At 42.4% G+C, this 27567-nt stretch overlaps 1 protein-coding gene across 1 annotated transcript in view; it reads left to right on the top strand.

The window, feature by feature from the left end:
- MED21 (mediator complex subunit 21) overlaps positions 1-22573 on the top strand; it is a 28899-nt gene extending 6326 nt beyond the window's left edge. Inside the window, exons 2-4 of the mRNA XM_045748186.2 lie at positions 961-1066; positions 10711-10820; positions 20630-22573. Coding sequence (XP_045604142.2) covers positions 961-1066; positions 10711-10820; positions 20630-20812 — 399 coding nt within the window. The 3' untranslated portion in view covers positions 20813-22573. The remainder of the gene's footprint in view (positions 1-960; positions 1067-10710; positions 10821-20629) is intronic.
- The last annotated feature ends 4994 nt before the right edge of the window (positions 22574-27567 follow it).

The following is a 27567-nucleotide window of genomic DNA, read 5'->3' as shown; positions in this document are numbered from 1 at the left end:
GTCAGCCGGGCCACCAGGAACACGTGCTCGGTTGACCCAAACGCATATCAACAAAGGTCGTTAGTCGACGACACGGTCGTAAGTTGAGTCGCATTTTCCGACGAAATTTACATCGTAACTCGCAAAATTCGTAAGGAGGGGCAAATTAAATAGTCAGCCTACCCGTCAAACACTGAACGAACCTTTATGGCATTTGTCCATTTTTCAAATTGTTTCAACTGTTTTTTTATTTCGTTTTTTTTATTTAAGAAACATGGAGCAGCCTACCTGTAGACCACCGAACAAACCTTTTTGACATTTGTTCTGGTTTTCAAAATTCTTAATTTTTTTTATTATTTTCGTATTTTTTTATTTAAGAAACATGGAGCAGCCTACCGGTTGACCACCGAACAAACCTTTTGCTATAAGACAAATGAAAAATAAATATTGAACAAATTTGAAGAAAGACAAATGTCATGAAGGTTTGTTCAGTGTATGTACAGTAGGCTTCTCCAATATTTAAAACATCAAATATCATATGGATGTTTTTCGGTGGTAGAACGGATTAATTTGATTTCCATTAATGTCAATGGGGACATTCGTTTTGTATGACGTCCGTTTCACATGACGACGACGGCGCCGGAATGGATTAAATTCGTTATTCGAGGTACCACTGTATATACAGTACAAGGTTAGTTAAAGTCTGTGAGATTATTTTTGGTTAGAAACTAGTTACAGTATTTGAAGTAAAATTAAGTAATTTTGTATTTAGCCAGTTGAGAGGAATGCTGAAAATTATTGTTTATGTACAGTAATACAGAACCTGTATATGCAAATTTGTGTAATGCATTTTAACACGTGTAAAAAAATAATTGTTGCAATTACAGTAATTATTTTTTGCACTAGCAAAAGACCCACATAGGTAGCATTTTACAAATATATTATTTCTTTTGAATTTTCTGAAAGTACATTTGTTTTCAGCAAGCAGAGAACCTATGTAACAGCATTGGATGTCTCTTCAATTCAGCACCGCCATGCAGCTTTGACAAAAGTGGCAAGACTCCATCACAAAATGAAAATCCTGATGGTGAGTATTCTGTTTTATGTATGTTATGAATTATTGGTAATAGTACAGTATTGCACAGTGGATGATGTGAACATTTTTCAATTAGCTGGATAAGCATCTTTGAGTTTGGCCTGTAATGGATTAGATGACCAGTTAGCAACCTCACTCTTTCCTTGGCTATCTCAATTAGCCTGACAGGCTTCATATTCTGATAATGGTATACAGTGGAACCTCTATTAACGAGTGGCTCTATTAACGAGTTTTTCCAGTAACGAGCAAGCCACTCGCAGCAAATTTGTCTCTATTGACGAGCTCGCCTCTATTAATGAGTGAAACCACATGGCGCTTCCTAGCGTCTCGCGGGTTCTCGCAAATTCTCGGACGCCTCCGACGCCAGTGTTGTTGTTGTATCTCACACGACAAGCATCCCTATGGATTTATTTGAGCTTTTCTTTGGGTTTTTAGTGGTTTTGCGACTACAATTTGTAACACATGATGTCTCCAAAGAAGCTGCTTGCTAAAGATAGTGTTGTCAAGAGGAAGAAAGACACAATTACTGTGGATTTAAAGAAGGAAATTATAGCAAAGCATGAGTGTGGTGTCTGTGTGATTGATCTCACAAGGAAGTATGGCAGGTCCTCATCAACAATTTACACCATTAGTAAGGGAATGAGGAGGTAAGGGAGGATGCTGCCTCTTCCACTGAGATCAGGGAAGTGTTTGGAATGTTTGAAAAGGTGAACGCATTCTTGGAAAAGCTGTCCTGATAAAGCAGTGACAACCCGGTGTGTGAAAATGTTTAATTAATTTATCACTTTGTGATAACACTTTATGAAAGTGTTATCACTTTCGCAGGTATATGTCGCTTGAACGTAACACACTTTTTTTCTCTTGAATGCACCCAAACACCACGCTCAAGCGTCATTTGAGCAAATATTTCTATAAAATCCAATTCTTATCCGATCGACTTGGGGATTGTATAAATGTTTGCCATGAAATTTTCGTTTTCTTTAATAACCACATTGCCTATTTGAGAAAACGGCATTGTATTGTATCTTCGTGGTAAGACTATTATATTGTTGACACAACGAGTGTAATCAACGTAGTTTTTTATTTGGTGCTGGTCTAACGCATCCTTGTGTGACATTTGAAATGAAATTTGGGTGAAATTCCCAAGAACAGAGAGTCCGCCTGACTCAGAGGTGGATTCTCCTTCCACACCATAACCCCTCTCATCCTTCCCACCTCCCCATCGTCTCCCTCAAGCCAGCAACTACTCTTCATAAGGTAAAGTAAATATTAAAACACTACAACAAAACATTTATATTTAAATGTGCAATATTATATTTACATAAAAAAAAGTCATACAAGTATGGATGTTTTTGGGAGTGGAACGGATTAAATTTATTTCCTTTATTTTAAATGGGGAAATTTGTTTCCAAAGACGAGTTTTCCAGGTAACGAGCTCGGTGCCAGAACGGATTAAACTCGTTAATAGAGGTTCCACTGTATTATACTGTATTGTGTGAGAGATATCAGTGAAGGTGAGATACACACAACCTTTTAAAAGTGTTGTCACAATAAGAGACTACTACTTAATCCTTACACTATCCCAGATGCTTGAGACCATTTGGCCTATATGCTCCAATCACCTGGAGATGATTTAAGGTGCTCCATTTTCTTCAAAAGATCCCACCCATCATAGGGGGACATAATTTCACATTAGCGGTATCAGTCAATTGTTTGCCATATTTGGAAAAATTCTTGGGTCCTCTAGTTTCCTTCCAGGGCCTTTGTGAACAGATACAGGCCAAGTGTGGTGCATCGCCATCCAGTGTCTGAATGTGCAGAGTGGCCATGCTTGGAACTATTAAACTTTTATAAACAACAAATGAATGAATTTCATGTACTGTACTGTATATATTTGCAGGCAAAATGTGTGCTATGTACAGTTAAAAGATTTAGGCTTATACTGTATATAATATTGGTATGCCAGGGTCTCAATGCCCCAGACAGTCCAGTGTTATAGTCACTCAGCACTGTAATCAATGTGTAACATAACATTGCCGAGTTCCTGCTGTATTAGTTCCATATATGAATGTCTCCTCACGATCTTTATCATAATGTTTAATTGTACTGCTTTCAGGTCTTTGTGAATTTCTTAAGTCAATAAGATTTTCATCAGACATTTGTTTAAATATTCTCTTTGTCACTGCTAGTGAAACACCTGTATTAATTTCTACTACAGGCAGTATTTGCAAGCATGTCAAAAGTGTTATTCTTCGAGATGCCAACATGTGATGGTATCCAAAGGAATCTAATTTAAAATCTTTTTTCTTTAGCAGCTAAAACATTTATTCGAATATCACTGACTATTTTCTGGGTGTTGCTACAAAAATGCCTGGAGTGCACTCTGCGAGTCACAGTATTTTTAAAAGACAAAAGCAGTTCCACTGCCTCTAGTCTTTTAAAAATTTCAGTGGCAAAGTATATGCCTGCAAGTTCTACTTGAGTTGTACTAGCCCAATCATTGACACTTTATTGCTGTATGTACAAGAGAAGATTGTTTAAATATATTACATGCACATCCAGTTCATCTTCCACCTTCTACAGAACCATTAGTATAGCACTGATACACATCATTACCAACAACCTGCATGCTCTGTGATGCTTTTCAGTTTTAACAGTTTTAATACTTTAGAGTGTACATTATCTTTCTTTAAAATTCCTTTGGATGCCATCTTATGTTATCATCTCAAAGCATGGCACTGTTGAAATGCTTGCAAAGACAGCCTGTAGTAGACGAGTAGTAGAAATTAATATGAGTGTTTCAATAGCAGTGACAAAGAGATTAGTTAAACAAATGTCCTCTGAAAATCTTACCTAACAAATTCACAAAATTCAGATAACTGACAGTCATCTTGGAATTTCAGGGAACCCTGTAGAAATTTCCTGCAGAGAGCCATTTGCTTGTGTACTTGTTTTATAAAGTATTTTAGTATTTGCTTCATATGCATGTGTGTCTATGCATCACTTCTTGTGTGAAGTTTGATTAACTGTTTACCTCGAGCTGCTTGTGCCTAGAGTTCCCATTTCTAGGTGCTTACCAGTGTAGCCTCTGTCCACCCAGGGTTAACTTCCCTGGCAGAGCCTGGTGGCTGTGCCTGAGAGTACCAGCCTTCATGAAGAGGGAACCTTACCTTGAGCAGTGCAAGGGTTTTTGACTCTTCTGCAAGACATTTTTGATGACTGCACCTGGAGTGTTTGTATGCTTGTTTTATTATGTGATATTTGCCAAATATTGCACAGTTTATGTTCCGGGGCCATGCAATATTTGCCAAATAATCTCCAAACCCAGGGCTTCTTGCTTGGTCCTTTGGGACCCAGCAAGCTCTTTAGCAATTTTTGGGGTCTATTTTGGATCAGCCCTCTGATTCTGCACCTCATGGTGTGAGTTTTAAGGGTGTGCCTCAGTTTTGCTATATTCTGATGGCCATTTTTACTGCCTCCTTTGCCTGCTGGGTGTTGATATGTTCCAACCTGCAACCTGTGATGTACTTAACTATTAGTACTTCTTAGTGTCTTCGGGGGAGTGAGGTCTAGCTCTTTATGCTCCGCCTCTAGCCTTGTACTGTATATGTTGCATTTCAACCTAACTACTCTGACATCCTTCCTTGTGATTGTCACCCACAAGCACCGCACCCCTTCTCCAACTGCAAAGCCTTTGCAGTAGATGCTTTTCAGCAGGATTGGTCAAGATGGGGGTTCCTTGACCTCTTTTCCCTGGTCCAGCTGTTGCTTCAGGTTCTAGCTCAGCTCAAATCCTTTTGGGGCAGGGTGGTTCTCCTGGATCCATGGTGGTCGGCCGAGCCTTGATTTCAGGCGCTGCTTACTCGGTGTTCGAACCCAAGAGTTTTTCTGCAGCTCCACCTCTTTTAGCAGATCGGGCCAGCGAGGTACCTTGCTGGTTTGCCCTATTATTCCGTTCTTTGCGTTTGGTGTTTTTAACGCAAGTGTATCTCCATTTGTATGGTGATTAGGTGGCTTCTCTGATGGTGTCCCACCTGCGGTCTTCTTCTCAGCAACAGTATAAGGTATTTTGGCATTCTTTTGGCCATTTCCTTTCCCTTTGTAGGTTGTCTTCCATTTTTGATTGTGTTATTTTGTCCTTTCTGCTTTTTTCAGGACTGGTATCTTATGCCAAATACTGTCACTTCTTACCGTGCAGTGCTGGTGGAGCCGCTCAAACTTGCGTTTGGGGTGGATGTCACTTCTGCTCCGTTCCGCAAGCTCTCTCGTGCGTTTTTCCACCTCCAGCCAGCTCGTGCACCACCTGAGCCATCCTGGTCTTTGGATCATGTACTCTCTTATCTCTCCTCGGTTTGTTGTGGCCCCTTTGGTTCAAGATTGCTTTAGGAAAGTGTTGTTTTTGTTGGCTTTGGCCTCTGGGGGGTCGGGTTGGGGAGTTTCATGCTCTTCTCCGGTTCAGAGGTTTCTGCTCCTTTGGCCCTGGGGAGCATTTTGTTCGTTTGCAGCTGTCTCTCTCTTTTCTTTCTGGTGAAGAATGATATGGCGGGCTTCCAGAGGGGTCAGTGGGTTATTGATGCTTTGTTGGTCAGGCCTGGGGTGCATCATGGTTTGTGTCTGGTTGCGGCTCTCCGCCGCTATCTGTGTGCCATAGGTTCTGTATCCGTGGATGCACTTTGAGTAGATCCGGTGTCCCTCTTTCCCTGTTCATAGGCTCGGGGTCTCTCAGGTCGTCTGTAGAATTATCAAGTCTAGCCAGCCTGGAGTCTACCCTCATGCTCATGATGTGTGGAAGTTTGTGGCTCTTGCTGTGGTCTTTGGTAACATTTCTTGGGTTGACATTCGGGCGCAGGTGTTTTGGAGGTCGAACACGGTCCTGGCTGCCCGTTATCTTGTTAACACTTTGATGCTCTGGGCGCGCATGCACCACACTACCCCGGGTGGGTTTGGGCATTCCGCAGGAGTGCGCAGTAATTCTGAAAAGTGTATACTCTTTTCAACTTTGTTACCTCAATTCTCGTCCTAGGTTTTTCAATTTGGTATCATTGTGTTCGCAATAGAATTTTCTACAGGTCTAAAGGCATATAAAGTCCAAAAGTTTGGTGTACCATCAACAACAAACAGAAATTGAGAGAAATTTACCCGGGAGCACACAAGAGCGATAAAATGTTTACACACTTTTCAGTTTTGTCACCTCAATTCTCATCCTAGGTCTTTCATTTTGTTATCGACGTGTTTGCAATAGAATTCCCAACAGAAGCATATGCATATAATGTCAAAAACAGCAGCGCACTCCACCCGCCGACATGATGAAAGCAGGCCGCGGTTACCAGAAAGAGAGAGCTGTGCCACCCCAAGGCGCCTCTCATTACATTAGAGAGTGCAGTAATTCTGAAAAGTGTTTACAGTACTCTTTTCAACTTTGTCATCTCAATTCTTATCCTAGGTTTTTCAATTTGGTATCAATTTGTTTGCAATAGAATTCTCTACAGGACTAAATTAAGCCCAAAAGCCCGGCGAGAAAGTGAGAGCGTCTTACCCGGGAGCGGGCAAGAGCTCTCTCTTCACTTCACTCTCTTCACTTTGGACATCTCAATTCCCGTCCTAGGTCTTTCATTTTGGTATTATTGTGTTCGCAATAGAATTCCCTACAGGAGTATATGCAAATATAAAGTCTAAAAGCCCGGCGGTTCCGCAATCTGTCTTGGGTATTGTTTCACCTGAAGTGGCCTGCTCATATGCCATTTGAGCCTGCTTTGTCCTTATACTGTACTGTGTTCTTTCTTTCCTGTCCTCTTCTTGGTTTACTTTGTTCCCTTCGGTCTGGAATTCCATTTATAAGCCTCTCTTTTTGGTAGCTCTTGCCTTCGGTTGTTGGATAGGGGGAACAACATGCACTCCTCCAGAGGCAGGGTTTTGTTCTTTGGCTCTGGTGTGTGTTTCATTCATTTGCAGCAGACTCCTTTTATAGTGAAGAACATGTCTGTTGGCTTCCAGAGGGGTCCTCTCATTTCTGTATGACCTCGGTTGCCCAAAGCCTGTTGAGCCGAATATTTGGGTTACCCATCAAAAATCACGTCCGGATAATTTTCTGGTAAACCTTCACCATACCTGGATAGAAATCTAGATAACTGGAGATTAGGTTATGTAAATAACCTAATCTATTTACCTAATCTTGGTTATCTAATAACCTAATCTTGTTTATCTAAATAACCAAGAACCAAGAACTACGCATTTCAAGATCAAACAAAGAAGGCAAACTACAGCAAGGTAAACTGAAGTTTCTGTTTTAAATTTGATTTTTTAATTAATAAAGTGTGTGGAAATTAGAATTACACTGGTTGTGGTATAAAAAAAATTGCGAATGTGGTAATTTTTGGGCGTTCCTGGTGAGAATTCTAGTTATCCAGATGTCTAGCTTTTCCAGTCAGGGTGTCCTTCCCATATAGTTCGGATTAGTGAGCTTAGAACAGTATTGGTGGTTAGTTTGGCCAAGAGTGCATCATGTGTTGTATCTAGTGGCAGCTCTCCTCTGCTACCTTTGTGTCACTGATTCTGCTTTAGCTGATGCTCTGTGGGTGGATCCAGTGTCCTTAAATCCCTGTTCTAAGGCTTGTGTTTCTAAGGTCATCTGCAGTGTCAATAAGTTTAGTCAGTCTGTGGTCTACCCTAATGCCCATGATGTTCAAAAGTATGCTGAATACGTTCGGTCCCAAAGTATTTGGGTGCGGGAATTTTGGCAGTCTAACAGGGCAACCCGGTATTTAGTTAATGTACCCAGGCCTCGGCTTCCTTGTATGGCCATGGGTCAAGTCTCTCGGCCATGATTCTTGTCTTCGTCTTGACTGCCTATGGTTCTGCCACTTCCCTGGTAAGTCCCTATGTTTTTTTCTCCATGGGTAGTTAGGTTGTTCCCTTGGCTCTGTTAGGTGGTTTGTTCATTTGCAACCTTCTCCTTTTCTGGTGAAGAATGAGTTAACTTACTTGCAGAGGGGTTTCCTTGGTGATTGTTGTTTAGTCCACCCAGGGGCGCATCATTTGTTGTGTTTGGTGGCGGCTGTTTGCTGCTATCTGAGGATCACCACTTCTGCCAAGTGGTTTGTGTGATTCCTGGACCTGGATTGTTCCTCGAAGAGGTTCTGGGAGTTGTACTCTCCAAGCCTAGCCTGGAAGCAGCTTTGACTTTTGAGAGCTTGGTTCAACAGACTTGCTTTAAGCATCCCATAGCCCCACATTTCCACTACAACCTGATTGGTCCAGCACTTCTTGCAAGAAACTGTATAGTTTTTTTTGGGGTCCACTTTCATTCTGGCAATATTTTTTATAGTTGGAGGATATTGAACAGCTGTGGAACTCTGATGTTCAAAGTGTTCTTTGATTGTGCCTATGGCACTTCTACTCTTCACTGACATATTTTGCATTTCCTGCCATATCGTTTGCTTCAGCACATTGATATTTTACTGTGTAAATTTGGGACATGGCCCTCCAGTATTTTCCATGTATGTATTATGTCATACCTTTCTTGTCTCCTTTCCAGAGAGTACGTTGAGAGAGCTTTGAGATGGTCTCAATAGTTGAGGTGCTTTATCATCTTCATGCTTAGTATATGTATGTATATGTTCTCTGTATTCCCTTTATTTCAGCAATATCTCCGACTCTGAAGGGAAAAGGGAGTATTGAGCAGTCTCAAAGTGGGACAGTGCAAGTGATTTGAATAGTATGAGCATTGTGATAGGATCCCTGGATGTATAGGTTCTTATAATCCATCCTATAATTTTTCTGTGATGCTATATTGCTTGGTTATGTTCACTAAACATTAGGTTGTCAGACATGATTATTTCCAGATATTTTACATGTTACTTTCCTACTATGCATAGATCTGATTGTGTCTTGTACCCTGTATTTCATTTAAGGTCTCAGTTTTTCCCATCACCAAGTACAGTGGTACCTTCGTTTACTATCATAATCCATTCCCAGAAACGAATTATGCCGTCAATCAAAAATTCATCGACCAAAACGAATTTTCCCATAAGAAATAATGTAAATTGAATTAATCCGTTCCACAACCCCAAAAATATTAACTTAAAAATATATTTTATATAGAATACTACTAATATTTCTGGGGTGAACCCCTTTGGCTCCCCGGAGCTACTGTATCCAGCTAAACTGTATAGCTGATATGGATATGTATAACTTTCTGGCATCAGTCAATGTGCATGGAGTTCTCGCCTACCAGGGACCACAGCCAGAACCTGGCCCCCTCAGAGAGGCACAAGGAGCAATGGCCTTTAGAAACCCGCGTGTGGTTAGGAGCATTCTGTCTGCCATCGACTGGGTCTGGCACCCAAAAAGGTAGGCATCCCAAAACAAACCCACTATTCTGGTGAAAATTGCTACCGAAAGCCAAACAAGTGGACAGAACTAACCAACGAAAATTAGCAAACGAGCATGACGTCATCACATTGCAGCGCCATATCTGCACAACCCACCCCCTCCCCAGTAGGGGAAGGGGGAACCCCAGACCCTTGCACTGGCGATCCACCCATCAGTTCTTGGCTGATGTGCTACTGGCGTAGTCTTGTGCCTCTGGCTCCTGCAATTGTTTCAGATTCTGTGCCTTGTGGCGTGGACTGTCTCTACGGGTGATGTGCGAGCCAGGAGTAATATTCTTCAGTACTCAGGCTACATGTGCCTAGGGTCACCTTCCCTAGGTGCCCTGTAAGCACTGCCTTTGGGACTTGGGGCCACCTTCCACAAGTCACCTTGGGATCTGCCTCCGCTGTGTGTCTTACTGCTCGGTACTTGGAGGCCCTCAGGCTTTCAGACTTCACATGCATTTAATCATCTGGAGAATTCTATTGCGAATACATTGATATCAAATTGGAAAACCTAGGATGAGAATTACGGTGACAAAGTTGAAAAGAGTATACATGTATACACTTCTCAGTATTACCGCGCTCTCTAATGGACGGCCAGGCTCTCCTCCCTGCTCTCATCACCTGCTTTCATCACGTCGGCAGGTAGAGCGCTCCACGGTTTTTGACAATATATGCATATACTCCTGTTGGGAATTTGATTGCAAACACAATACCAAAATGAAAGACCTAGGACGAAAATTGAGGTGACCAAAGTGAAAGGAGAGAACACATTTTATCGCTCTAGTATGCTCCCGGGTAACTTTCTCTCACTTTCTCTGTTTGCTGCAGGTGGTAAGCAGGGCTTTTTGAGTTTATTTGCTTCGAGTTCTGTAGAGCATTCTATTGCGAACACATTGATACAAAATTTAAAAACCTAGGACGAGAATTAAGGTGACAAAGTTGAAAAAGAGTCTGCACTTTTCAGTATTACCGCACGCTCCCGCGGAACGTCCAAAACCACTAGGGTAGGAGAAATGCTTGCTCGCCCAAAACACGAAAGTGTTAATTTCTTAGTTTCACACATAATATTGACAGTATTTCTATTTTAATACTACTGACTGGCAACAAAAGCATCTGCCATTTTGTTTTAATTGTCTAATAATGAAGACTGTTTCCTTTATCAGTAATAGCATCTAAGGAAATTGAGGTGAAAAGTAATTTTACACTAATTATAGCATTTTATTATTGGGATAGAATGATGATATACTATTTCCATTCCAGATATGACAGAACATAAGAGAGTATTTGCAACTTTGATTGCTCGAAATGCCAAAGACATAGATGTCCTAATTGAGTCATTACCATCAGAGGATTCTTCTGCTGAACTTCAGGTGAGAGAAACATGTACGCTCATAGTTGTTGGGATGTGTTACTCACTACAATGGTCAAAGTGATGTGGGCAAAATTAATTTTAAAATATGAGTAAAGTTTGTAGATGCTTTTCTTGACTTTAAATATTTTTCAGTTATTCAGATGAAAGATCAAATACTTTTTGTTTTTTCACCAAGATGATTGGTGTAGATTTTTTTCTTAATCAGTCAAGATATACCATATTTCCTGGCATCGAAGACGCTATTTTCTGTGAGGAGCCCCTGTAACGTTTCCAAAATGTTCGTATTTTAACATACCCAAATGAGCCCTTCACTCTGTCTCAAATTGGACGTTTGTTAACGGCTATGTTGTTCATCATTGCTCGAACTGTAACCTTAGCCCCAGGGCTGTCTTGTACTACTGGGTGTTTGACCACCGAGTGCCACTGGTACAAGAATACTGTGATTACCAGTTACAAGTACAGTACTTATAATCTGTATCATAACCAGGTTTACTCAAAAGTACCTTCACACTGCCACTACCTCTTCATTTACCCCTGTGTAATTAAGCTAATTGACTGCGAGAATGACCAGTCAATAGCAGGAGAAATTCCGAGAATATTTATCCCCACTTATTATTAGGGAGGGAATGGAATTACTTTAAATGCAGCTTAAACCAGACGAGGGGGAATATTTTAACCTATGAGGATGCTTGTAGCACCACATGAATTTTACAACACAAAATCAGGATCGTGGACTCGGAAATAAATTGAAGGGAAAATTGTTTAAACACATAATCATTAAATTCCTTTATTCACACAAACATATAAAATGCACTTTCCTAAATAATAATTTCCTACCCTTGAGGCAATGAATTTGATTTAAACAATATTCTAAAACTCAATCACGGTACTTTACCTTCCATCTGTTTACTTGACCAAGATGTTCTGGCCTGTCTGTGGTTGTAGCCCGACCACCTTCCTCTATTGCTGCCCAAATCACTGTCCCGACCTAGGTTGCCTATCCTGCAACCAAGGCTACCAAGCCTCCTGACCTGGCCACTCTTAATTGCCATTGTTCATTACAGAAGCTAATTAATCTGCACTTGGGCAAATTAAGGGACTGAATCTTTATTCTCAAATGATGTTAAATTGCATGGGGTACTTGAACAAGGGAACTGTTAAATGCAATATTGAGTAGTAACATGAATAATTCAGATTTTATTTAAATCAACATGTTTGGAAAGCTACAAACTGCATGACTGTTATGACCTGAGATGAGTCATTGCTCCTCTGCCAAATCATATAATTACCCCTTCTATGAATTCATTATCAAATGATGGTACCCGACCTAATTTTATAAAATACTTTACTTATCATTTTTAAATAACTTACACGGAGGTCTAAGAATCTATTCTACACACTACGCTACACTTGCCAGAATGTGACCCAGAATGATTTGTTTATTAATCTATTCTAAGCAAGTGCAATCCATGGAAGGGTTTTTCCAGGCCATCCCAAAGTGTTGTGGCATACTTGCATACACACACAAGTACTAATCGTTTGGAAAGGATTACCGTCGACCTTTCCTCTGCCTCCCAGGAAGAAAATTTACTCTGGCTTCAAAACTAGATTGCACCCATGATATACCATACAATTACCATTCATACAAGCCTATATCTAAAATATAAACAGCTTAAACTGTTACACCCCGTCGGCTCCCTGAAGCTATCCGAACTGATATGTGCTCAACCCGTTCTCGCAAATTTAATAAGTCAATATTGACTTATTAAATATGTGCATAGGTGACATACTTAACATAATAGTTTCCCTTGAAAAGCTTCATAGAAAACACCGACCTTACCTAACCTACTTAGTATGTTAAGATAAGCATCTTATTGCTTCGTAATCACAATTATTACCTAACCTATAATAGGTATAGGTTAAGTAATAATTGTAATTACGAAGCAATAAGATGCTTATCTTAAGATACTAACAAGGTTAGGTAAGGTCGGTGTTTTCTATGAATCTTTTTAAGGGTATCTATTATGTTTAGTATATCATCTATGCACGTAGTTAATAAGTCAATATTGACTTTACGAATTTGCGAGAACGGGTTGTATGTGCTATATTAATTTGGGATCATCAGTCACAGGGGTTCTTATGCCTACCTTGGAACTGTGAGCCAGAACCTGGTCCCCTCAGAGAGGCGCAGGAAGCAATAGCCTATAAGCACTTTACATTTAAAGTATGTCATAATTGCCATCGACCGGAAAGGACCCAGAAAGGTAAGTGAATCAAAACAGACCACTGTCTGATTAACCTGTGCAACCTACATCCCAAAAGATCAAAATAATTCCCCTAGAAGAAACCAAACAAGCAACCCTTCATGCAACTAGCACTTTTCCTCGTTAGCAGGTAGGGGGAGCTGGCTCACCAGATCCAACAGCCCACCACTCCACTTCTTGAACTGATGTGCTGGTGGTCAGATCAGTCACCACTGGCCTCAAATTCCTGTTCTGAATTTTTGCCCTGTGTGGCTGTTTCAGCTGTGTGTGGTGTGGTGGCCAGGTTTCTTAGAGTACAGGAGCAGCATGAGCCTAGGGAGACCTTCCCTAGGTGCTCCGCGAGTACCTGTACTGCCCTTGCGTGTCAGGGTTATCTTCCCTGGAGCATTCGGGAATCACTTCCCTTTTGAGGACTTAATTGCTCAATGTTTAGACAGAGGAGGTCTGCTTTGCATTTTATTAGGCATGCCTAGGTTGTGTTGGAAGTTCTCTTCTGTTGCCCCCAAGGTTTCATAGCTGCTACTGGTGGTCAGTTTGCCTGCTACCTGACAGGATTCTACCGACTTGGCTGGCCTGAGTACAATGGAGCCTCGATTAACGAATTTAATCTGTTCCGGAACCGAGCTCGTCGTGCGAAACGCTCGTCTTTCAAAACAAATTTCCCCATTTAAAATAATGGAAATAAAATTAATTCGTTCCACCACTGAAAAACATAAATATGATATTCGATTTTTTAAATAATGGAGCAGCTTACCTGACACACTGAATGAACCTTTATGACTTTTTTTTTCAAACTTGTTAATTTTTTTTATTTTTTTTTTTATAGAAAATGGAGCAGCAGCTAGGAAAAGCCTAGTAGCCTATCTGACATACACTGAACGAACCTTTTTTTGCCATTTGTTCTTTTCTGGGGGAAGCCCTTACGGCTCCCTGGAGCTATCTAGGCTGATAGGGATAGTCCTAACTTTTGGCATCAGTTGATGTGGGTGAAATTCTAGGCCTAGCAGGGACCACGGCCAGAACCTGGCCCCCTCAGAGAGACACGAGGAACAATGGCCTATAGAAATGCACATGTGATTTTGGAGCATTCTATATCTGCCATCGACCGGGACAGGCACCCAGAAAGGTAAGCGCCTCAAAACAAACCTCAATTTTGGTAAAACCAACAAAAATAATGAAACAAATGGACAGAACTCCCCAAGGGAAAACAAGCAAACAAGCATGATGTCACGAGCCGCGCCGCCTGTCTGTGCAGCTCCCTCCTCCCCGGAAGGGGGAGCCCCAGATCCTCGCACCGGCGATCCACACCTCCACTTCCTCAGCTGATGGGATAAGGCTAAGTCGTTGTGACTCCAACTCCAGATTCTCTTTGTGCTGTGCCTGGGTTCAGTACTTCTCATCGGTGGTGTGCGAGCTGGGAGACATATTCCAGGGTACTCGGGCTGCATGTGCTTAGGGCTAACTTCCCTAAGTGCCCTGTAAGTACTGCCCTAGGGCTTGGGGTTACCTTCCACAAGTCGCCTTGGGTCTACCTCTGTTGGTCTTTCACTGCTTGGCGATTGACCACCCCGAGTGTTTGGGAGATTCTTCCCTTGTTTGCCTTTTGGGGTAAGTGATAGTTTTTGCATTGGTAGGGGCGCGAAGTACTGCACAGCTAATTTTCACCTATAACAGTGGCTGGCTCTGTTCCCTCTGGGTACGCTCTCCTCTTGCGAGGTTTTTCTTTAATTTTTCTTTTTGCCTGGCAGGGGGGGTCTGCCTTGGTGTCCCTCCCCTTTATATAAGGATTGTTTGTGTTTGGTGGTACCCCCCTGCTTCGCCCTCGTGAGTGGACACGTCCCAAGGGTTCAGTTTTAGCAGTGTTGGTTGGTAGCTTGGGTGCCGGTTAGCAGTACCCTGCCTGTGATAACCCTTAGCAGACCCAGTCTAGGGACCCTGGAAAACCCCACGGGCGCTCGGGTCCAATGGATGTGACCCCCAAGTCTCCTCTCGTTTTTTGCGAGTTTGAGGGTTGCTCTGTTCCCTGGTCTCGGGGCAACGCTCATTGCTTTTGCTGCCGTCATGCTGCCTGTTGGGTCGGTGACACATTCGACCCAGAGTCCTGCGAGCTTTGTTGCTTGTATGTGACTCAGTTCACCCAATCTAATGATGATGATATTCGGGTGCAGGCAGCTTGCGCATTGCAGGATAGTTTTAGGTTGCTGCAGTGCACTAGGTTGGTTGCCTTGGATGCCCCGAGGCTGCCCCGTTTTGTTTTAGGGACCCGAACTTGGGGGTGTTGGTCGCTTCGGCCTTGGTTCTGTTTGCACCCCCTGGTTCTTCCCCTGCTGTGATTTCATTCGGTCGTCCCCCCTCCCCCCTGCTTCCGGCTCCTAAGCGTGTGAGGGCTTCGGAGTCGGGGCAGGGTTTAGAGGTTTCTAAGACGGCTTTACGTCGGCTGCTGCATCGCCGGCTTCCTCTTCATGTTTTTCGGGGTTCAGTGCCTTGGCGCCTACCCAAGCCCTTGCTTGATGTGTTCACGGACTTGTCGTATCTCGGCTGGGGTTTTGTGACCAGTGCTCACCAAGGCCGGCCAGGGATGGTGGGGTCCGTCCTTCCATTGGGCCCACAACATGGTGCGGGAGTTTGCGGCAGTGTGGTTTGCGCTTCGAAGGGTGCGGGTCGCCCGGGAATCGACGATACGGGTCCATTCGGACTGCTCCCCGGTGGTTCATTGCCTGAACTGAGGGGGTTCAATGAGGTCATTGACTCTTTGGGGTTGGTCACTTCAGGTGACTCGTCTGCTGAGTTCTCTGGGGTTTGGCTCTCCTGGCAGTTCACATACAGGGGGTGTCCAACGTCCTGGTGGACGGTCTGTCCCAGTTCGTTCTCCTGTCCATGAAATAGACGGTTGACGCCGACTCATTCAGTGGACTCTGACAGACGTTCAGGCGCCTGGAGGTGGACCTCTTTGTGTCGGCATGGTCGAGGCATCTTCCGGTATATGTGGCGCCCTTCCCCGACCACAAGGCTGTTGGGATAGATGCGTTTCGGCAGGACTGGTCGAGGTGGGGGGGTTCCTGTACCTCTTTCCTCCGGCTCAGTTGTTGCTCCAGGTCCTGGCTCGCTTTGAAACTTACCAGGGGCGAGTTGTCCTCTTAGCCCCATGGTGGCCGGCCCAGCCGTGGTTTCAGGCATTGCTTGCCCGGTGTCCGAACCCGGAGGTTTTCCGCGGCTCCGCCTCTTTCAGAAGATCGGTCCTGTCCATTACAAGACTGGTTCGCTCCTCTCCTCAAGTCTTCGCGTTTGGTATTTTTGACTCGAGTTTATCACCAGTTGTATGGTGATCAGGTGATCTCCGTTGATGGTGTCCCCCGTCTCGTCTCAGCGGCAGTATGAAGTTTCCTGGTGGTCCTTCCGTTTCTTTTTGACTCTTCATCGTTGTACTTCGATTTCAGTTTGGGTGATGTTGGTTTTTCTCTCGTGATTGTTCCAGGACCGTCATCTTATGCCAAATACTGTCAGATGTATCATGCGGCTCTAGCGGAGCCGCTTCAGCTTGCTTGAAGTATAGATGTTACTTCTGCACCATTTTGCAAGCTGTCTCGTGCGTTGTTTCACCTCCGGCCTGCTCATGCGCCGCCTGAGCCTTCCTGGTCTTTGGACAGAGTGCTCTTCTATCTTTCTTCTCCTCAGTTTGTTGTGGCCTCTTCGGTTTAGGATTGTCTTTCAAAGGTTCTTTTCCTGTTGGCATTGGCCTCGGGATCGGGTTGGGGAGCTTCATGCTCTCCTCCCGCGCAGGGGTTTATGCTCTTTCAGTTGTGGGATAGGTTTGTTCGTCTGCAGCCGTCTCCTCCTTTTCTGGCAAAGAATGAGACTGCTGCTTTCCAGAGGGGTCCTTGGGTTGTTGATGCTTGGTTGGTCAGGCCGGGGGTGCATCATGTTTTGTGTCCGGTTGTTGCCCTCTGCCGTTATTTGCATGCACTCCACAGCTTCTGTGGTTTCCCTTCTTCCCTGTTCACGGGTACGGGTCTCTCAGGTTGTCAGCAGGGTTATTAAGTCTAGCCAGCCTGCAGTCTATCCCTGTGCCTATGACCTTCGTATGTTCACTGCTCTTGCTGCCGTTTTTGGGAACATGTCCTGGGTTGACATTTGGGCACGGGGTTTATGGCAGTCGAACAGGGTCCTGGCTGCATTGAAATTCGTGAACGTTTCTGGTTCTAGTCAGGCCTGTGTCGCTTTTGGTTGGTGGCTGCAGCCTGTCTCAACTTCGAGTTGAGGTGTGGAGCACCCACCGCCTCCCGGGTAAGTCCCCTTTTTTCCTTAGTCTTTTATGAGGTAGCTCCGGGAAGCTGTAGCGGCTCCCTCCCAGAAAACCTGCTTTGAATGTAATGAAAAGCCATTTTCTGGCTGAGTGCCGGAGGCTCCCCGGCAACCCTCCTTCCCTCCCTCTGGTCGGCAGTTTTCGTGTATTTTGATATCCAGCCTCGGAACTAGAGGTGTGGATCGCTGGGGCGAGGGTCTGGGGCTTTCCCCTTCCCTCTCCCAGGGAGGGGAGAGCTGCGCAGACTCGTGTGACTCAATGCTTGTTTGCTCATTTTCCCTTGGGGGAGTTCTGTCCATTTGTTTCGTTATTTTTGTTAGTTTTACCAGAATAGGGGTTTGTTTTGAGGCACTTACCTTTCTGGGTGCCTGTCCCAATCGATGGCAGATACAGAATGCTCCAAAATCACACGTGCATTTCTATAGGCCATTGCTCCTCGTGCCTCTCTGAGGGGGGCCAGGTTCTGACCGAGGTCTCCGGTAGGCCTAGAATTCCACCCACATCAACTGATGCCAAAAGTTAGGACTATCCCTATCAGCCTGGATAGCTCTGGGGAGCCTCCGGGACTCGCCCAGAAAATGGGGTTTCATTACATTCGACGCTGGTTTTTCAAATTTTGTACACTTTTTTTTTTGTAAGTAAAACTGAATGCTTTGCAACATACAGAAGTCACCCCTTTATAACCCAGCATCATTAGCATCTTTTAAAAAATAATTGATTTGCACCGTCGGAGGTGTCAGAGAATTTGCAAGAACCAGCGGGAACATCTTATCTTGAGGTTATCTTGAGATGATTTCGGGGCTTTAGTGTCCCGCGGCCCGGTCCTCGACCAGGCCTCCACCCCCAGGAAGCAGCCCGTGACAGCTGACTAACACCCAGGTACCTATTTTACTGCTAGGTAACAGGGGCATAGGGTGAAAGAAACTCTGCCCATTGTTTCTCGCCGGCGCCTGGGATCGAACCCAGGACCACAGGATCACAAGTCCAGTGTGCTGTCCGCTCGGCCGACCGGCTCCGAAGGAAGCACCTAGGAAGCTGCTAGGAAGCACCTAGGAAACATGCTAGGAAGCACCACATGGTTTTCTCGTTAATGGAGTGGAAGCTCATCAATCGAGACAAATTTTTGGCAAGTGGCTCGCTCGTAACTTGAAATGCTCGTATGTGGAGCTGCTCGTCACTTGAGGTCCCACTGTACCTGGGCTTCCCATAGGGCTAATTCACCCTACAGGCCCTGGAAACCCCCCGTGGGCTCGGTCATAAAGTGACTACTTTTTCAAAGCCCACTCTCGGCTTGTGCAAAGTAGATGGCTGTTCATTGTCCCTGCCTCAGGGAAACGATCATCCGTACTACCTCCGTCACGCTGCTTGTTGGGTTGGGGACACCACTGATCCAGAGTCTTGTGGGCCTTGTTCCCCACTTGTACTTCACTTTCCTCATTCCTTGTCTGTTGCTCACAGTGATCAATCAGGCAGCGGTTGTGTTGCATGCTCAATTCTCCTTGCTGCAACGAGTCAGGCTGGTTGCCTGTTTGAGAGGAGCTGCCCCGCTTGGGTTTTAGGAACCAGGATTTAGGAGCTTTGGTTGTTTCAACCTTGGTTCCTTCCGCGCCCCTGTTTCCTTACCAGGTGGGTGGGCGTGGTTTGCCCTGCTCCTTTTTCCCCTACTACCGGCTCCTGAATGTCTGAGGGTTTCGGGACCGAAATGTCGTCCCCTTCTCTATCTTCCGAGTTGTGGTTTGGTCATCACAGAATTGTATAGTTATATCTTAATTTTGAGTTTCATGCATTTTCGTTCATCTGTAGTCATGTCTAAAGAAATATTGAAAATACAAGTGGAAAAACTGCACAGTCAGTTTGAAATTTAATTCCGCTGAAACGACATCGTGGATCATATTAACAGCTCCTAGATTTATGTCCCCATCTGCAGCATTTCAGGCATATTATGGGCTCTTCCACATAATTTGCTACATGCCTGCAGCCTGACCCGGTGATGAACACTTTCTTGGGAACTTCACCTCTCACCAAAGCAACCACCTGATTCCTAGCTTCACCTTTAATAATGCCTTTAATTTTGTGTGGGCCCAGCCTTGGCCCACACAAATTGTTGGTCATCGAGGATGAATTCGGGGTCTAGTATATGAGGGTAATTGTAAATAATCACCTTTGTCAGTTTCTCATTCTCCTCTGGTGTTTCCATAATAATTTCACAATATCCTTGCTGGTCAGAAACATAACAGCCTCCATAGAGCCTATCGTTAAGCAAGATCTGTTCACACTTTCCTTCAGTAGTGGCTCTAACTTGCAGTGCTTTCTTCCGAAGTTGACTGTTCACAGAAGCTTCTGGTGGTAGGTCAGTGTGCACGAGGTAGGGAAGAGAAGCCTCCACTTCCGCTGGCTGTCACATTCCTGGGCAAGTTCCTGAGTTTGTTTTTTCCTTTTGTGGACACTGGTTTGATCATTCTCAGCATTGTTCTTCATTCTCTTGTCATTTCAGTTAGTCCCACTATCACTGTCTACACTTTGCCTCAGCTCCTGTCTTCTCTGTTTCTTCTTTCCTCGTTAACACTTCCTGAAAATTATTCTCCGCTACTGACTTGCTGGTTTCGGAGACTGTGTTCATGTCTAAATTGTCATGGGGAGTAGCCAGTTACTCTGTTGTCCGATCCTTCATCTCAGCACCCAGCATGGTGCAAGATGTGTAGTATATGGTAGGTATTAGTAAGTCTCCTTGTGTGTAGACTGAGCTAAACACCAAAACAAATTTCACCCCTAGTCCTGGGAGCAGGTATGTCTTGACCCAACCGCAGTTGGGATACAACTGTGCACAGTCAGATTGTGCTTGATATTCATCATATGACAAGTTGAACTTCAGCTTTCTCTCAGTATACTTCATTCACGGAGCATGAGGAAAAAGGTGTGAATGGTAACTCCTTTTATTTTGCTAAAAATGAGTTTTGAAGATGTTACTGCATTATCAAGGACATCACTCATATTTGAGTGATGTCCAGTGGTATTAGTAAGTCCCCTTGCCAGTGATGGTGAAGATGGGTCACCAATCTTTGCTCCCCATATGTCATTACCTTTTGTTCCCTCATCCTTTGCAAGTTAGATTACCAGCTAGATTTTTCAGAAAACATCACATTCATGAGCTGGAGGCTACCTGTACCATATTTCATGGTAGGATTATTATTGCATGAGGAAAATATGTAATGCATATCTAACGTATGTTGTGCTTTACAGACAGCTAGCATGCGTATATTGGAGCAGGAAGGGGAAGAAGCTGCTCAGAGACTTCAGCGAGGTATTGATCGAGGAGATAAATTGTTAGAAGAAATTAATAGAGCGCTTACTGAGATTGCTAATACCCAATTAGCAATTAATCGCATAACAGAGGCTTCTCAGGGAGACACAATTAAAATCTAAACAAATTATATTTAAAATACATTTCTATATTATGCCCCACTCCATTAAAGTTGAAAATGGGGTTATGAATGTGTATGTATAATTCATGTATGTATGTATATACTGTATTGTGAATTCTGTACCTATTTTTTTAGGCTTTCAACTTTGTGAGTGAGTGTCCATGTTTGAAAAAGATTATACATGGATTAACTTCATTTACTGGTTGGATATGAAAAGTGAACTAGTGACATTTATAATCTGTTGTTTTACTTATTGTATATAAATAAATTTATATCTGCTAGCTGTTATATGATGGCTTTTAGAAACAATGAATATGTTATTGCAGTGTTTTATATCTTTCATGATTCCCTCTTGTTAGCATTATTCAATTTTGTATAACACTGTTACTGAATTTCAAATTTTTGTCCAATCATCCACTATCATTACCCTGTATCCTACTTTCATGGGGTTGAGACAAATCAGCCCAGAGTATGGTAAAAAATTTAGAAATATTTATAAAGAAAATTAGGCAATTTTTACCTTCCGTGAAAAGACATTTCAGTCTTTCCACTGCTGAGTTCCCAACCCACCTCTATACAGTGATGCAGGGAATGCAAAGCTCTCAATTCTACACAATGGTGAATAGTGGGAATGTAAATAGTGATGCAGTAGTTGTGAACAAGTGATATGATATTAAGGCCACTGTATATCTGATAACATCTTAGTCTAAAATAGTTTCATAATGCTAGGTTCTTCTTTCCTTTTAATCAGCTAGCTTTTGAAAGATAGTTAAGTACGTGACCAAAGATAAACAAAAGGAATACTGTGTGGTACTTACTAAGGTGTTTTGTGTATTACAGTCGCACTGTACAACTAAAAAAAATTCAACAAATTTTCCTTACATTGGTTTGCTGATTTTTTGTTGACCTATTTTTTTGTTTTTTATTTACATTCATTACATTACATTATTTTACATTACATTATTTTACATTACATTATTTTACATTACATTATTTTACATTACATTATTATACATTACATCACAATTACATTACATTATATTTTATTCTCTCTATTAAGAGAGAGAATCCCCTTTTCATATTTATAATAATCAGTATAGGACTCAAAATGGTGAATGAGTATGCACACACACACTTACATATATGTAAAGTATATTTTTTAAACTATCTTACTTGAATACATGTTACTAAATATGACAAAGGTGTAGATTCATGATTCTGGCATGAATCTTTTCTTTTTATTTCATATAGTCTTCACTTGGGAAGGAAGGTTAATTTTGGTTAATTCTTGGTTAATTTTTCAACTTTGTTCCTAAGTGAAAAACATAAGAAATATGTGCTAGAATCAGTGTTCTGACACAACTATCTGTATTGATCTACATATTGTACACATTATAAAATAATGGAATGTACCTTATTTGTGTAAAAAAATACTCAACTTAAAAATAGGTGTTAGTGTGAGGATTTGAAGGAGGCATAATTGCTGACATTTGTTATTCCTGCATAGAGTGACATTTTGATGGACAGAGGTCCTGTGTGAACATTGTTACTTGTACTGTACAAAGATAGAGGTTACCAATAACAGCCTAATCCTGATTTTGGCTACCAGCGCAATTTTTACAGTCAAAAGAGAAGTGCCCTTCAACATTCTACTGTGTGGCATTTAGCATCATTGGAGACATCATCAGCTTGCTTTATCTTTATTTCAATCTTGGTGCCTGTATATACTCCTGAGTTAATAAAAGTACAGTGTGATACCTGCTGTCCAGGTTCATTACCACTTCTGAGTAGCCAGAAAACGTGATTACTGGATAATTGAATCTGCAGTCATGTGATGTAATATACCACAAACATTTTTATTGTTTATCAAATTCATTAATACTATGATCAGAAGTTCGGTAATACTATGCTCACAACCGACTTGATAATGGTCCAGGAAGGGCTGAACTGTCTTTGTCTCCTCATCTTGTGATGTGTGGTTTGGTCATCATATTTTCAGACACATTGTGACTCATCTCCGGCATACTATGCTCATATTGGTATGTATTTCGGCATGTATGGTAAAAATGTCTGTAATGGACTTTTAAGATATGTTCATAAGATTTTAAATATCTACTCTCTCATGCAACACTTGAGGTGCTTCCCTCCCTGTTTTGTTCTTTTTAACCAGGCTTTCATTGCACCAGCCATTTTCTTTCTCTAGCTGTGTGCACGCTCAACCTTGCCCCACCCACCCACCAATAATTCCTATCCTGTGAGTCAAACACTAGGTTTGTAAATCCAGCATACATGCATGAACTCTCACGTGCATGCACACACACATGGACGCACATGCGTACCAGACAACTAATAACTAAAAGGTGGGATCTAGCAGGCTGAAGCTCAATCCCTATACAGTAAGTGAGTAATTTTTTACTAAAACCATTATTAGATAGAACAAAAGGTCTCATTGTAACCAAAAATTATAAATGATACAGATAACTAGCTAAAATGCATTCATCCACAACAATGTGGATGAATGCAATAAGTCAGGCATTCATCCACAGTGTTGCCAAAAGGGGGTAAACCGCTAGCGTGAAAACCCTGAGCAGAAGCATTCTTCTGTGATGCCCAAGAACAGCACCAATTGAAAGTGGCAAAGACCAGAGGAAGCACAATGGCAAGCAAACCAGGCTCCACTGGAGGCCTATTCCAACCAACCACAGACGAGGTCCTAACATGGGAAGAATGCCTTCAAGCAGCAGGGACAGAACCTCAGCTGAAAGCACAAAAAACAGCTGGCTCAGGAAAAAGGCAGCACATAAAGGGGGAGACAGTCAATAGGGGGTTTGAGATCAAGCCAAGTCTAAAGCCTAAGCAAAAATGGCTTGCCAGCACACAAGACAAGCCAGAAAAAGTGCAACTGCATCCCAAAGGAGAGGGACAAACAACTTGGCAGGGCTACCAATGCTAAGACCACAGATGAAAGGACCACAACACCTGGCACCAAAGCCAATACATTCAGGCTGCCCCTGAGCTGGTCAGAGACCTGCATGACTGCAGCCTTGATGCACAAAATGGCCACCAACTGAGCACAGGACCTGTGATTCTCTGTGGCCTGGGTTTCAATAAGCAAAGGCAGCAGCATGTGGAACTGCCACATGCCCATGTCTTTGGGCAGAACAGGAGCAAACAAGCAATCCTGTGGTGGCAAAGCAGCAGCACTGCCCAAGAACACCCAGAAAGATGGGTCACTTCTAGTCACTCAAGCATTCAGGTGCAGCAAAAGCCATGTCAATCTTCCAAGGAAATCAAAGTGTTGTCTGCAAGCCAGCAAGAATCAGGGACTTCATACCACAACCAAAAGACTGAAGCTGACCTGAACTCAAGAGGTGCAAGATCCATCAAGGCAGTGAGGTCCTGATTCTGCAGAAGGAACCGAAATATGTCTGACCTATCCAAAGGTGGATTAAGGCAAGATGATGGAAACTTTTGGAAATATGACACACCTGAGCGACCCTACTGGTACATGTAAGCAAACCTGGGAAGGAGCAGCTTAGGAATCAAACTCGAACATGGAATAGGTAAAGTCCTCCATCCAGAGCAGTATATCTTCTGCAGACAGAACCAAAAACTAGAGGACTTTAAGAACACCCATTAACCCTCCTCGGGCTCATTCCAAGCTCTGGAAGTCACATATGAAGACTACAAAACAGAGCCATGTTCTTCACATGATGGCAGAACAGAGAGGTAGGCATTATCCCAAGCTAAATAATCATTGCTAATTACACCAAATCAAAAGCTTGGATTCCCTTGTGGGAAGGGATGGCTCAATTGGCAGGGCTGTCGACATAGAATGACAAATTTCAGAGGAGGCCAAGCTACACTGATGAAAGAACTGATGCTGAATTCAGACATAAGTATAAACAAGTTTACGGTGTGCATTATGGACAAGCGTGCGAATCATAGTGCACCTTTTAATCAACAAAAACCTCGTTTCAGTCTCACAGACCCTTGGCCTACACAGTAGATCAACCTCTATTGGACGAACTCCCGAATCTACCAGAGAATGTATTGTTAAGGCAGAAGCATCCCAAATGAGGCCTAGGAAAGGGCTGCTCTAAGCTCATGCAACTCAAAGTGAACTGTATCTGAAATCTACACAACAAGCAAGGCTTGTATCACATGCACTTCAAGCAATCATTAAAGCAAGAACGTTACACAATCAAATGGGACCTTCCTTGGGACGGAGTTCAAAGGATGCCTAACACTTGCCTAGAAAGTTGGAACCAGAAAGGCTGGCGACTCAAGGAGTGTTCCGAACAGTTGGATATCAGACAACAGACAGGAATAGGGGAAGCCTATTCATGTTTGAGTTTACCTTTTTTGACATTTCAGCCAAAATAACAATTCAGGTTAAAAGATATAGAACAAGAAACCTGAATAAATTTAAGCATTTGGTTGTGAATTTTTATTTTGACTAGAAATAAGAGTTACTGCAATTTCTGCCAAATGAGAAATCTAAATAAATACGAGTTTGAAAGCTTGATTTCTCAATTTGAATATAAAATTGGGTTACTGAAATTTCTGACGAATGAAAAACCCAAATAAATGTGAATTTATTTCATTTTGACATTTTTGGTAAAAAAAAGTCAGCTAACTCAGATGGGGGTGGGCCTCATATGATTCAGATTACCGAGCATAGATAGTGTAGTAACAATTCATGAATACCAGACAATGTGCATGGTAAGTCATGACCTAAAATCTTTTGGCTTATACAGTGCTTTGTACACAGCATATATACAGGCATATATTTTTTAATTTGGAATTACTCTTGTAGTATGTGATAGTGCTATTTTAGTTTATTTACTATGTATCCCCATACCCGTATTGTGGGCAGTACAGTACACTAGTAGAAAAGGGAAAAGAGCTGCACGACATGTGATAACATACAACTCAAAACTGAGTTGTATATTGTATACAATATATGTTTTGAGTTGTATGCAACTCAAAACTCAGTCACTTCTAGGAGTGACTGAGTTAGCATATAACCTCATTTGTCTATTTTATACATTCTAGATGAGCACTGTACTGTAAATAAATGTACTTGTGATGTACATAGATGTAAATCATAAATGTACTGTATGACAAGTTCATACATTACATTTATACAAGTTCATACACACAATTGCTATCATGTGAAAATAGCAAATAAGCCTGTGTGGAAGACTTGTAAACAACTGTGCATACGTGATGCCAAGTGGTTGCATTAAAAACAGTTTTCTAACACAGTGTTTTTATACTTGAAGGCAAAGGAAAGAGCAAGTGGGTAAAAAAATTAAGAAAGTGGAAGAAGCACATAGACACATTAAGAGTGAGAATATGTGGCATATTATGTGTATGTAGTTAACCAGAATTAATGGAAAAGCTGTTGTTTTCCTGTTGATAGGTTTTCTTTAACTCATGTTTACATGTGCATTTTGTATTGTTTGGGGGGGATGCTTAACTGTAAAAGCTTTACAGTTGCATTAAAGTCATGTCTTTTCCTACAGTAGGTAACCGTGCTTTATCTACTGTCTTCTTCTTCCCAACTAAATACAGTTGCCCATTACTCATTTATACAATTCTCATGTGGAAAGTAAAGTAAAAGTATTTGTCTCTTCTGTAAAAGTAATGTAGACATAATTATTGATTGCTAATAATAGATATGCTTTTGTTGTTTACTCCTAATCAGCATCTTAGCATGGAATAGCTTCAGTGGGCATTGAAAACAATACTGTGAAGTAGGTAAATTATATGACCCTCCTTTGTTAATAATCCAGCCACGTGGACTGGATGGCACAGCGGCAGCCTTGCTTCTTGCAGGTCGACATTCAATCCCCGACCGTCTAAGTGGTTGGATACCATTCCTTTCCACCGTCCTATTTTAAATCTTTATCCTCATATCCATTTCAAGTGCTATACAGTAGCCCCTCCATTTACGAATTTAATCTGTTCCCAGAGACGTTTCTCAAGCCAAAAATTCACAACCCGAAACGAATTTTCCCATAATAAATAATGTAAAATGAATTAATCCATTCCACACTCCCCAAAATATTTACTTCAAAATACATTTCATACCTAATTCACATAAAAATTTAGTACCATAGTATGTACAAGTTATAGCTTACCTTTATTGATGACTCTTGTTGGCTTATGGAAGATGGTGAGGAGGAGGAGAGGTGTTAGTGTTTGGATAGGGACTCTCCTTCCATTATAACATCAGGCAGTGACGACTTCTCTGGGGTACTCTCTCTCTCACGTTTTGCAGGAATACCACTAGGACCTGATTGTAGCTCACTGCTTGTTTTTCTCCCTAAAAATCTTTCCATAGAGACTTGTTTTTCCCTACATTGTAACACTTGTCTACAGTGAGGCATCACAGTGTCATTAAAAAGGTTAAAGCAACAGCCTACTACAGCTTGCTCTGGGTAAGTTGTTTCAACAAATGTTTGCATTTCTATCCATAGTGTACACCACTTCTTAATTGTTGAGGAAGGGGGCATTCTGTATTGCCTCCTCCTCCTCCCCTGAAGAAATTTCCTCAGCTGCCTCTTATTGCTGCTCCTTGTGAAGGGCTAGGATTTCTTCAGTGGTCAGTTCTTCGCTGTGTTCCTCTACTAACTCACAACACACAACACTGTGAATACCACTTCTTTTTCTAAATTTCTGAAGCCATCCCCTGCTCACCTTAGATTTTTCATATCTGCGTCACTTGTTCCAGGGGTTTTCTTTAAA

Source organism: Procambarus clarkii, chromosome 34 (assembly GCF_040958095.1).
Source record: "Procambarus clarkii isolate CNS0578487 chromosome 34, FALCON_Pclarkii_2.0, whole genome shotgun sequence".
Taxonomy (NCBI): domain Eukaryota; kingdom Metazoa; phylum Arthropoda; class Malacostraca; order Decapoda; family Cambaridae; genus Procambarus; species Procambarus clarkii.
This window is presented reverse-complemented; position numbering and strand designations above follow the sequence as displayed.